The sequence below is a fragment of the Heterodontus francisci genome, chromosome 42 (assembly GCF_036365525.1).
Source record: "Heterodontus francisci isolate sHetFra1 chromosome 42, sHetFra1.hap1, whole genome shotgun sequence".
In the NCBI taxonomy this organism is placed as follows: Eukaryota; Metazoa; Chordata; class Chondrichthyes; order Heterodontiformes; family Heterodontidae; genus Heterodontus; species Heterodontus francisci.
The window spans coordinates 4835125-4848314 of record NC_090412.1 but is presented as its reverse complement, the minus strand read 5'-3'; the positions used below and the strand labels follow the sequence as shown (position 1 = coordinate 4848314).

Below are 13190 nucleotides of genomic sequence, written 5' to 3'. Positions count from 1 at the left end.
ATACAGAATGGGGGGGGTATACAGACTGGGGGGGGTATACAGACTGGGGGGGGTATACAGACTGGGGGAGGTATACAGACTGGGGGGGGTATACAGACTGGGGGGGGTATACAGACTGGGGGGGGTAGACAGACTGGGGGGGGTAGACAGACTGGGGGGGGTAGACAGACTGGGGGGGGGTAGACAGACTGGGGGGGGTAGACAGACTGGGGGGGGTAGACAGACTGGGGGGGTAGACAGACTGGGGGGGGTAGACAGACTGGGGGGGGTAGACAGACTGGGGGGGTAGACAGACTGGGGGGGGTAGACAGACTGGGGGGGGTATACAGACTGGGGGGGGTATACAGACTGGGGGGGGTATACAGACTGGGGGGGGTATACAGACTGGGGGGGGTATACAGACTGGGGGGGGTATACAGACTGGGGGGGGTATACAGACTGGGGGGGGTATACAGACTGGGGGGGGTATACAGACTGGGAGGGTATACAGACTGGGGGGGGTATACAGACTGGGGGGGGTATACAGACTGGGGGAGGTATACAGACTGGGGGGGGTAGACAGACTGGGGGGGGTAGACAGACTGGGGGGGGTAGACAGACTGGGGGGGGTAGACAGACTGGGGGGGGTAGACAGACTGGGGGGGGGGTAGACAGACTGGGGGGGGTAGACAGACTGGGGGGGGTAGACAGACTGGGGGGGGTAGACAGACTGGGGGGGGTAGACAGACTGGGGGGGTATACAGACTGGGGGGGTATACAGACTGGGGGGGTATACAGACTGGGGGGGTATACAGACTGGGGGGGTATACAGACTGGGGGGGTATACAGACTGGGGGGGTATACAGACTGGGGGGGGTATACAGACTGAGGGGGGGGTATACAGACTGGGGGGGGGTATACAGACTGGGGGGGGGTATACAGACTGGGGGGGGGTATACAGACTGGGGGGGGGTATACAGACTGGGGGGGGGTATACAGACTGGGGGGGGGTATACAGACTGGGGGGGGGTATACAGACTGGGGGGGGTATACAGACTGGGGGGGTATACAGACTGGGGGGGTATACAGACTGGGGGGGTATACAGACTGGGGGGGTATACAGACTGGGGGGGGTATACAGACTGGGGGGGGTATACAGACTGGGGGGGGTATACAGACTGGGGGGGGTATACAGACTGGGGGGGGTATACAGACTGGGGGGGGTATACAGACTGGGGGGGGTATACAGACTGGGGGGGGTATACAGACTGGGGGGGGTATACAGACTGGGGGGGGTATACAGACTGGGGGGGTATACAGACTGGGGGGGTATACAGACTGGGGGGGGTATACAGACTGGGGGGGTATACAGACTGGGGGGGTATACAGACTGGGGGGGTATACAGACTGGGGGGGTATACAGACTGGGGGGGTATACAGACTGGGGGGGGTATACAGACTGGGGGGGGTATACAGACTGGGGGGGGTATACAGACTGGGGGGGGTATACAGACTGGGGGGGGGGTATACAGACTGGGGGGGGGTATACAGACTGGGGGGGGGTATACAGACTGGTGGGGGTATACAGACTGGGGGGGGTATACAGACTGGGGGGGGTATACAGACTGGGGGGGGGGTTATACAGACTGGGGGGGGGTATACAGACTGCGGGGGGGGTATACAGACTGGGGGTGGAGGGGGGGAGACACAGAGAGGGAGGGTGAGAGAGACACAGTTGGAAAGTGAGCGAGAGAGGAGGGAGAGAGAGCAATCAAGATCACTCCTGACAGATGGACATCTATCCGGAACACACTACATCACAACAAGTGTGTGGACAAACACTGACTACTTGTGCAAGCAAAAAAAATGCTAGGTATCACAATTAATCAGTGTCCAACATAGGGATCAAAAAGGAAGTCAATAAATTAGTATTCTCATTTAAAGGTTTCTCACAAAAATGCACATTTGTTGTTGTTTTGATTGATAGCAAGATAAATTTTTAATGCCGCCATCTTTCCAAATTCTCTCTCCAGCCCTCTAAGCAAGACAAAAGTCCAACTGCGCACCCCCTTCCCCCCCCCTCCCACACACACAAAAAGGTTGGACACCCCGCTCCAAGCCTTTAACCTTGTGTTTTAAAATAACCGAGCAGATAGGTTATTTTAAAACACAAAGTTAAAGCTTGCGTTATGTAAACTCATTTTAAAATGGCAGAAGTAATTTAGGGAATGTCTCGATTTCTATGCTCTGGCCCACATTACTTCCACTGGGGACACATGCTCAGTGAAATGTTGAAAGTTGCTGGATTTTTACTTCTATATAAATGTGCAATTCTGCTACTATCCATTTGGAATCACATTGTTCCAGAATTTGTACTGAGCAGCAAACAGGCAAGAAAATCCAAGGAATCTCCAGAAGTCAGCACTGTAAGTTCCACATGAACGCAAGAGTACGGTGTAATGGGACTGAGTGATATTGGCAAAGCAGGATGCTGCTGACCCATATACAACGGTTTGTAAATACAAGATAATGGAAAGCTTTAATAACTCAATCTATGAAGTCTATGATTCCTTAACAAAATCCATGCTGCAGTTGCAGTTTTTAGGAAAACAGAGTAAAATGTATGTTTCAATGACTATGTTAGAAACACTCCTTAACTGATCTTGTTTTCTTGCTAGAAATTGGATTCAAGGACAAATTTTACAAGTATGTCAAAGATCAGTAACTGCAATGTGCATCATTTACTATCCAGTTTGAAGGCAGATAGCCTGAGTGGCCAATGTCATTTGCAAGTTGTCTGTATCATACAATTACATTATGTTAAAAGTGCATTTTTGCTAACAGCTAAGACATTTGGCTTGGACATAAATTGATTAGACTTACAGATAGTGACTAAACGTTTTGTAACTGAATAACCCATGCAGTAACAACCACTCAATCTTTTGCAGAAAAGCTTTTTGTTAATAATTATCTTGTCAGAGCTGAATCGGAATCGACAGTGATCGACTGATATAGACATTAGTGAATTTAAGAGAATCGCTTTATTGGCGGAACTGAATAGTGCTCTTTATTTGTACGTGTGTTTTTATCTAATTTTCTCACTAGCTTTGGTGAGTAAATGATATTTAGTCCATGAGAGATGCTGTTGTTACTGCATTTTAGAATCTAGGAGCTAGTTTAACAGCCTCTTAAACTTGTCTTGGCAACCTACCGTTAATCTCTCCGTCCCTTCCTGTTCCAGTCTGCTTTTCTGTTTTACATGACTCTTCTGAAGTGCTATCTGCTCCATCCTATAAAATTCTCCTGATTTGGAGATCAATGCCCTTTTGTTGGGTGCCCTGTCTTCAGCCACATATTACAAGCAGCTGGAGAAGTTGCACAAACATTGACCATCACGGGTTAATTTGTCTTGTGACAATAGCACTGAGAGAAATGGTCCGTCTTCCTACTGCGGAGTTTTAGACTGCCTCACCTCAATAACCACAATTACAATCCTCTCCTTCAGTTCCATGATTTATTGATGAATTTGCACTCCTGGCAGTGTGAATCCACAGAAGTCATCCAAAAAGGTCCACCTACCACCCCGTGACATGGCAGCTAGCTCTATTCTGTCAACAAAAGTAATTTGCATTGGCATTGCATACTATTTTGCTTGGTAGCTAGCTAATGCAGTTGGGCTGCTCTCCATTGATATTTGTATGCTTAGCTACTTTATTTATAGGGAGAAATGTGTTTTAAATCGGACTGTGTTTTGATGGCATTAGATTGGCTATACACTTTATATGCAGATTAATTTCTCCCACGTCCATGACCGTGCCAAATTTTCATCAAACGTCCATGGTGCAACATGCCGGTGCCTATCCCTGCTCAAGAGGACAGATGGGGCCTTGTTTTAATTGAAAGAAAGCACCTCTCGACAAGGTGGCACTAGAGGTTCAACATAGATTTTGTGCTCCTTTGTCTCTGGAGTGGGGCTTGAACCCACAAACTTCTGACTCAGAGGTGAGACTGCTACTCACTGAGCTGCCACTGCTATTTATATTGTGCTTTCCACAGCCTCAGGACCTGCCACAGTGTTCCATAATATGTCATTCTTTTTAAGTGTAGATACTGTTCTTATGTAGACAAACATGGCAGCTGATTTGCACAGCGCAAGATCCCACAAACAGCACATGAGATATAAGACCAGTTAATAAATGCTGACCAAGACACTGCTGTTCTTTGAATTCTGCCATGGGATCTTCTACATCCACCTGAAGAGACAAATGGGACCTTGGGTCCCATCTGAAAGACGGCAAAGCAAACTCAAGGATTCCGTCACTACTGCGCTAAAGCGTTGGCCCAGTATCGGCTCAAGTCACTGCTGTGTTTAATCAGCTGCCAGGTTTCCCTCGTTGCACAGCATTTCAAAGTAATTAATTGGATGATAAGCACTTTGTTGCATTTCTGAGACATGATCAAGGGGCTCTATCCATGCAAGTTTGTTTAAAACTCCTTCCACATTTCCAAACTTCCACAGATGATGCAAAGAAGTTTCCTTTCATTCAAGCTCTTTCGCAATATGGGCTTGAAAACAACCCACTTGTCGTGCTCTTGGCTACCCACATTAGTACAATGTGTGTCTGGGAAAAGTACTGCAGAAAGTCACAGTACAGCAGTCATTTCCAGACAGTCTTTAGAAGGGAGCAGGAACTTTAAAACTTCTCACTGAAAGCCAAATATCCATTTTTTAAAAAGGTAGCTGACCTTTTAAACATAAAACACTTCAAACATTTCTATTAACTGTACACTCTTAGAGGGGTACTGGTCGATGAAAGAATCTGTTAACAATAGAGAGACTCTGATCCTAACGGAAAGATTTGATAAACACTTTGACATTAAGACAGTGCTACCTTTAACAGCCACAACCTCTCTCCTCAGACTAACTCAGCAGCCAACAAGAGACACGGGGGATGGGCGGGGGGAGGTGGGGAGCTCTCTCAGCTCTTCTGTGGACTGTGCTATAAACACCCCAAGACAGCCAGCACAAACTGGGGTTTGCGAAGGTCCCTTAAGGGCAAAAGTTATGTTTTCGAGCCCAGCCCCACCTGATTATAAAGCCAAACACACTGGAGGGGGATTGAAGGTCATTGCCCCTCCCCCCTCAGAAGTAATTGTCCCCGCCTTCATTAATGGTTGGCAAGTGTGATGCAGATTCCGCATACCTTTAAATCTATGGAAACGCATTAAATTTTATGCAAAGTAGATCTAATGAGAAGTTATTAGTCTAAATGCAACACATGGCTGTGCATGTTACACGCTTTTTCACAGTACACTATTCTATAACTGACGCATCCAACATATTGTGCCAAGTCGTTCTGGGTTATTATACAGACATCAGCTTTCAGCAGCACATTATACACATCAGCGAGCAACTGAAATTGGCCTTCCCCTGCTCAATAAACCAACTCCATATGGGTAACATAACCAGCTCCTCCAGGCCACACAGATCAGCTTTACACGGAAACCTTTTGTCCTGTCACTCAATCTACAGCAAGCACTAAAGTGATCATTTATTTAGATCCCACAGGTGTCGACTAAATTGGAACCATTTACAGAGACTCAAAGGGCAACGGATGCCCATTGTAAGGAGATTTTCCGAACCTCAATTGTGATGAGATTCTCCAGGGACTGTCAATTTGTATTAAAAAAAAGGTGTTCAACTAATCCGCTCAGCACCTCTAAGGTACTTCACAGAATCATATAACATAGGAGGCCATTCATCCCATCGTGCCTGTGCCGGTTCTTTGAAAGAGCTATTCAATTAGTCCCACTCCGCCTGCATTTTCCCCGTAGCCCTGCAAATGTTTTCTTTTCAAGTACTTATCTAATTCCCTTTTGAAAGTTACGATTGAATCTGCTTCCACCACCCTTTCAGGCAGTGCATTCCACATTGTAATTTGCTTTTTGATGCAACAAGTTGTTAAGATACTATTTATTTAGTGTCCAATACCAATTTACTCTTTATTTTGCATGAGTGCCATGCTCATGTGACAGCCTACTAATACTTGGGCCATGTACAACATTAATCGTGCTAGAACAAAAGCAAAATATTGAGGATGCTAAAAATCTGAAATAAAAACAGAAAATGCTGGAAATACTCAGCAGGTCAGGCAGCACCTGTGGAGAGAGAAGCAAAGTTAATGTTTCAGGTGGATGAAAAATGCTGCTTGACCTGATAAGTATTTCCAGCATTTTCTGTTTTTACTTATTATTAATTGTGCCAGGTTCACTATGTTTGATGACTGGGGTGACCAATTTTTGGTTGTGCAAAATATGGAGTAACTTTGGTGTCTGTTTTCCAGCTTACAACAACTTTCATTTAGATAGCACCTCTAACATAGTAAAATGTCCCAAAGCACTTCACAGGAGCATTATCAAATACAATTTGATACCGAACTATATAAAGAGATATTAGGACAGGTGATCAAAAGCTTGGTCAAACAGGTAGGTTTTAAGGAGCGTCTTAAAGGAGGGGAGAGAGAGGTAGAGAGGTTCAGGGTGGGAATTCCAGAGCATAGGACTCAAGCAGCTGAAGGCACGTTCACCAATGATGCAGCAAAGGAAATCACGATGAATTCAGTGGCATCACAGCATGGAGAGCATTACTGAATCAGAAAATTAGATACTGAGCCTCCATGGATCAAAAGAACTTAACGAGCCAAAGAGGCAAAGAATTAATTCACAATTTAAAACGAAAATAATGGCACACAGTATTGTTTATACATTTTTCTTTTCAGTTTGTTGTGTATTGTAGTTACTTACATTTCAGGGTATTTCACTCCTCGTTCGGCCCCAAGATCTCTGTAAGCTTTGCAAGCCATGAGGATGCTTTCAGTTCCACCAGATGTCACCTGCAAAAGCAAGGGTCGTTCAGAGCTCCGACCTCTATATTTTCCTATCCTGGGGCATCTCTCATTGCCAAGGATCCTTGCACCACGCTACACAAGTCAGTATTTATTCCCTCTGACATAAGCTCTTTGGCAGACCAAGCTGCATTTATACATGATGAATAATAAAGACTTGGTATCATAGAATCACACAGCACAGAGGAGGCTATTCAGCCCATTGTGCCTATGCTGGCTCTTTGAAAGAGCTATCCAATTCGTCCCACTCTGCTATTAGGAATACATTCACACTCAGTGATTCTGAAGTGCCATCCATGGTTCAGTGAGAAGGTTGTGGGTTCAAGTTCCACTCCAGAGACATGAGCCCATAATGTAGGCTGACACTTTAATGCAGTAATGAGGGAGTGCTGCACTGTCTGATGATCCTCCAGATGAGATGATTTAATGAGGAAAATTCCCACAAAAGTTCACTGACCTGCTGTACACTTCCAGCACTTTTTTTTTTAGTTCATTCATGGGATGTGAGCATCGCTGGCAAGGGAACATGATATCTCAGAAAGCCAGAATTTGGAGTTCTTTTATTTCCACATTACTTGCTCACATTGCTGAATAGAGGTTACAGCACAGAAGTAGGCTATATTATATAATAACTAGTCACCCATCGGCTTTTGCCTCCCCATTTAGCTGAACACAGGCATAAAAGGCAGCAGTGAATAGTTCAAAGCAGCAATTTCAAAACAAGATGGGTGTTAAATTGCCATCAAGAAGACCGCAAGAAACCATTAATTTGTAATTGAAATAAGCTATGGCCAAATCTACATTAACTGCATTACACCCCAGCGCTTACCCTCACCAAGGAGACAAACACAAGCCCCTTTCATTCGAGCAGCAATGACGGGCTTTGTGTCAACTCCACACTAATGAGCATGGCAATGTATGCAATTATTATGCGCCCACTGTAGAGGAAAGGGTAGATGAGCTTGAACGCAGACTGCAGCCCAACATATGTGTGCGAGTGTTCACCTGCTGAAAGACTAGTTTGTACACAATCATTGTGGTATAACCAGGAATGTCACCATCAGCTCCCTCATCACCCTTTCACCTGCAACATTACTAACACTCAACACAGCAACTAAGAGAACAAATACAACTGCGTAAACTATTCAATTTATGTACATGTACAGTATACACACACACACCCTGGCTGTAACTCAACCTGTGGATTTTGCCAACATACGTAGCATGCTGAAACTTTGCCCGGGAGGTTTTCCGAAGCGTACCAGTATGAGAGCCTACATTACAGGCTTGAAACTATGTGCTGCCCTAGTTAAATGGGAAACTCCCTGTAACTGCCCTGGAGAGCGCTTTGATACAGTCCCCAGCACTTACACAGTCTTCTATATTGGGAAAATGGCACTAAACATTTGTCATCACCATTGCCATCGATGACAAAGGTACTGCTTAGAATGTGTTCAGCGTGGCTACTATTTCTGACAGTTTGGTAAGTACTTACAACAACAACTTGCATTTATATAGTGCCTTTAATGTAGTAAAACATCCCAAGACACTTCACAGGAGGGCTAACAAACAACATTTGACACCAAACCGATAGGTGATATTAAGGTGGATGGTTAAAAGCTTGGTCAAAGAGGTAGGTTTTGAGGAATGTCCTGAAGTAGGAGAGAGAGGTAAAGAGGCAGGGAGGTTTAGGGAGGGAATTAGAGAGGTTAGGGTCCGAAGATCTGAAGCAACACCTACCAATGGTGGAACGATTAAAATCAAGGATGTTCAAGAGGCTAGAATTGGAAAAGTATAGAAATCTCGGTGGATTGTAGGGCTGGAGGAGATTACAGAGATAGGGAGGGGTGAGGCCATGGAGGGAACTGAAAAACAAGGATGAGCATTTTAAAATTGAGGCATTGCTGGACCCGGAACCAATGCAGGTCAGCAAATGGGACTTCGAGAGAGTTAGGATACCGGCAGCAGAGTTTTGGATGTGTTCAAGATTACCCTGTACTTACCTATTTAAAAGGTTCTGCTGATTTCAGACAAAGATGGACCTTTGAGCAGTTTCAATCAGCAGTTTGCACCAGATTAAAGTGTGATTACCTTAGAGATAAGATTCTGTATGTAACTGTTAACAATTTGGAGAGGGAGTTGCTAGGTGAGATTTCCTTTTTTAAAAAAATATGTTGGTTACATCGCTCTTTGGTTTTACTGTGCATCTCATACAGCAGGCAAATCGTGCTCACGCTAACATGCTTGCTGCAGGGTGGAAGAATGTTTCTGCCCAAACGAGAGACAGATTTTTTTAATGTTTCTAAAGAATATAACCCTCTGAAAACTGCAACAGAAAGAAATTTTCCATTGGGGGAAATATAGGGAGACCAGTGATTTAAAGTATAGAAGTCATGTGGTCATCAATTTTAATGCACAGGAAGTATCCATTTGTCCCTCTCTGAGCAAGCTATCCCATTAGACCCATTCCCCTGCTCTTCCCCCAACACTTCTTTAAAAAAAATTCTTCAGATATTTATCTTTTCCTTTTGAGGAGCCACCTTAGATCCTGCTTCCACCACGGTTTTTCTACATTGGTTCATGACCTAATTAACCCTCTCCATAAAGAAATTTATCCTAGCCTGCTCCTTCATTCTTACACCATCCTCTCTTAATGTCTGACAGAAAAGATTAATGGGTGGCCTGTATACTCAGTACTTGCTATTAACTTTTTAAAGTGATTTAACACCCCAATTATGAAAGTGGAATTACATGCATGTTCACAGAATCACACAGCACAGAAAGAAGCCATTCAGTCCATGGTACCCCTTCCTGATCTTTCTCCGCAGCCCTGCAAATGTTCTCTTTTCCAAGTATATATCCAGTCTCTTTTCATGTCAGGCCTCTTGGATATAAACAGTAAGCTGCGATTTCTTTTCCATTACAGGCCTTCAGTCCAAATTCGGAAATCCTTGTGTAATCCCACAAGACACACCGTCTAGACTGTGGCATAAATAAAACTGGATGCCATGAAACCCATTAGAAATTATTCTTGGGAGAAAAAAGAAAACAGTGAGTGGATGTTGCTTGGCAGCACTATATTAGAGGATTAGTTTATTTGCTTGGTGTGTTTATGCATCAGTCATGAGGTGTCAATTCAAGCCAAATGATCTTGCAAGGCCTAAATTTTGTCAGGAATTACTTTGAAAATGTCTGTCATTTGTGAAAGGTCAATTAGCCGATAATAGAGGAGAATGAGACAGTACAAATTGGAGGCTTCTTAAAAAAAAAAGGGATTGATTGCTAAAACAATCACCGTCACAGTGAACTGCCCCGTTCCCACCAAACATCAGCACACCTCCTCTCCCATGACCGGTTTAAGATCTTGTGGCTCTTTCAGAGGTCACCTTAGCGAATATTAAATCACTGTGCAATAGACAGGAACTGTAGGAAGAGTCTATGTCAACAAACCTTGGACTGCAAGCTCAGATAGGTACAGATGAGGGACTTCACTCACCCCATCAAACTCATCCAGCCAGGAGCCTCCAAGCACCCTCAGCACAGCCTCAAACTCAATGATTCCAAAATCTTCACCTCCACTATCCTAACCAGATTCCAAGTATTAATCACTGTAGATGAAAAATTGCTTCTAAGAATCAGTCATGAACATATCTTCAATCATTTTTATTACATAGTATTTACAGCACAAACAGACCATTCGGCCCAACTGGTCCATGCCAGTATTAATGCTCTACACGAGCCCCCTTCTACCCTACTTCATCTCAACCTATTAGCATATCCTTCTATTCCTTCCTCCCTCATGTGTTCATCTAGCTTATCTTTAATGTATCTATACTATTCACCTCAAACATACCCTATGGTATTGAGTTCCTCATTCTCACCACTCTCTGGGAAAAGAAGTTTCTCCTGAATTCCCTATTGGATTTATTAGTGACTGTCTTATATTTATGGCCCCGAGTTCTGGTCTCACCCACAAGTAGAAACATCTTCTCTAAGTCTACCCTATCGAACCAAACCCTTTATAATTTTAAACACCAGATCCCTGGGTGAACTCCAGCAACCTTCATGTCATCGGCAAACTTGCTAACCCAGCCTTCCACTTCCTCATCCAAGTCATTTATAAAAATCACAAAGAGCAGAGGTCCCAGAACAGATCCCTGCGGAACACCACTGGTCACCGAGCTCCAGGCTGAATACTTTCCATCTACTACCACCCTCTGTCTTCTATGGGCCAGCCAATTCTGTTTCCAGACAGCCAACTTTCCCTGTATCCATGGCTCCTTACTTTCTGAAAAAAATGGGCAGCACAGAGGCGCAGTGGTTAGCACCGCAGCTTCACAGCTCCAGCGACCCGGGTTCAATTCTGGGTACTGCCTGTGTGGAGTTTGCAAGTTCTCCCTGTGTCTGCGTGGGTTTCCTCCGGGTGCTCCGGTTTCCTCCCACATGCCAAAGACTTGCAGGTTGATAGGTAAATTGGTCATTAGCAATTGCCGCTAGTATAGGTAGGTGGTAGGGAAATATAGGGACAGGTGGGGATGTGGTAGGAATATGGAATTAGTGTAGGATTAGTATAAATGGGTGGTTGATGGTCGGCACAAACTCAGTGGGCCAAAGGGCCTGTTTCAGTGCTGTCTCTCTAAACTAAACTAAAACCTCTATCAGGTCATCCTTCAGCCTTCTCTTTTCTAGAGAAACGAGCTTCAGCCATTTCAGCCTTTCCTGATCATCACCATCCCTCTGAGTTCTGGTATCCTCTTTTGTACCCATGTCCTAAAGTCTTTGATGAACTTTAAATAGTGGTTCTTTACTATTGAGTATCTTCTACACCTCTACAAGGTCCTGGTCAAGTCTGTGCTCAGTCAGTAGAATCTGTGCAAATCTCCAGGGCATTCCCCTGCAAACAAGAATTGCACACAAAGTACAGCCTGAATATAAGCAATGTACATAGTCAATAATGATGCCCTCAGACTTGTAAACTACTGATTTAATTACACTTATTATTGGTTGCTGTCCTGCAATAACTGGACTTGCAAAACATTGCACCTACCATCACTCCCAGATAGGCATCTTTTAGAATAACCGGCTAAACAGTATTCTTAACAGTAGCAATCGACTGCACCAGCAGTGTTTAAGATCCCTGGGTGAAATGCAAAGGACAGCTCATATTATAAAATCAATGCTTTCAATCTAAACCAAGTTTTACAATGCTTTTTATAGCCAGTCACGACACTATCGATTCCACGGGGGCCTAATGTACAAAGGCAACTTGAACAGCCTTCAGTCAGGCTTTTAACTGCAGCTGTTTACACTAAAGCTTCACTGCTTAATGCACAACATGGCATTGGAATCTCAAGTCAGCACCAGGTGACTCAGAGGCTTCTGAGTATGGCTAACAATCACAGCATGGATTCTTTCTCTGTATACTGAAAACACGTGATCTTATGGTAAAAGAAAAAATGTGCAGGACTAATAGGAAAGAGCAGAGAGGAGTGGAACTAACTGGACAGCTCTTTCAAAAGGCCTCCACAGGCACAATGGGCTGAATGGCCTGCCTTTGGTGTTCTATAATTCTAATCCACATCCCCAGCAAATAATTTCTTTAGACGTAGGCATGGGAATGTCTTTGTCAGCACGTTTCCTGTTGTGTATCAAGACACCAGTGGGCGGACACAGTGGCGCAGTGGTTAGCACCGCAGCCTCACAGCTCCAGCGACCCAGGTTCAGTTCTGGGTACCGCTTGTGCGGAGTTTGCAAGTTCTCCCTATGACCGTGTGGGCTTCCGTCAGGTGCTCCGGTTTCCTCCCACAGCCAAAGACTTGCAGATTGAGAGGTAAATTGGCCATTGTAAATTGCCCCTAGTGCAGGTAGGTGGTAGGAGAATTGAGGGAAGGTGGGGATGTGGTAGAGGACATGGGATTAATGTAGGATTAGTATATAATGGGTGGTTGATGGTCACACAGACTCGGTGGGCCGAAGGGCCTGTTTCAGTGCTGTATTTCTCTCTCTATGACTATTGGACTGCTGTTATTTTAATGCGGTTTGGATTATGTCAGCTGCCTTTTAACGAAAGATGGGCATAAATGAGACCCCGAGATTCTAAGAGCCTTGGAATTTTAATGGCCATGAGGCAACGTCTCTTCTCTGCCTGCCTCTGCAAACTCCTCCAGCTTTACAATCCTACGAGATCTCTGCGCACGTCCAATTCTGGCCTCTTGTGCATCCCAACTTACTTCACCCCACTATTGGTGGCCATGCCTAGCAGCTGCCAAGACCCTAAAGCTCCAGAATTCCTTTGCTAAACTTCTC

The 13190-nt window shown here is 44.8% G+C and overlaps 1 protein-coding gene across 1 annotated transcript in view; it reads right to left on the bottom strand.

Annotated features, from left to right (window-relative positions):
• The window catches only part of sgpl1 (sphingosine-1-phosphate lyase 1), a 78706-nt gene that overhangs the window by 21304 nt on the left and 44212 nt on the right, over positions 1-13190 (bottom strand). Inside the window, exon 7 of the mRNA XM_068020411.1 lies at positions 6784-6872. Coding sequence (XP_067876512.1) covers positions 6784-6872 — 89 coding nt within the window. The remainder of the gene's footprint in view (positions 1-6783; positions 6873-13190) is intronic.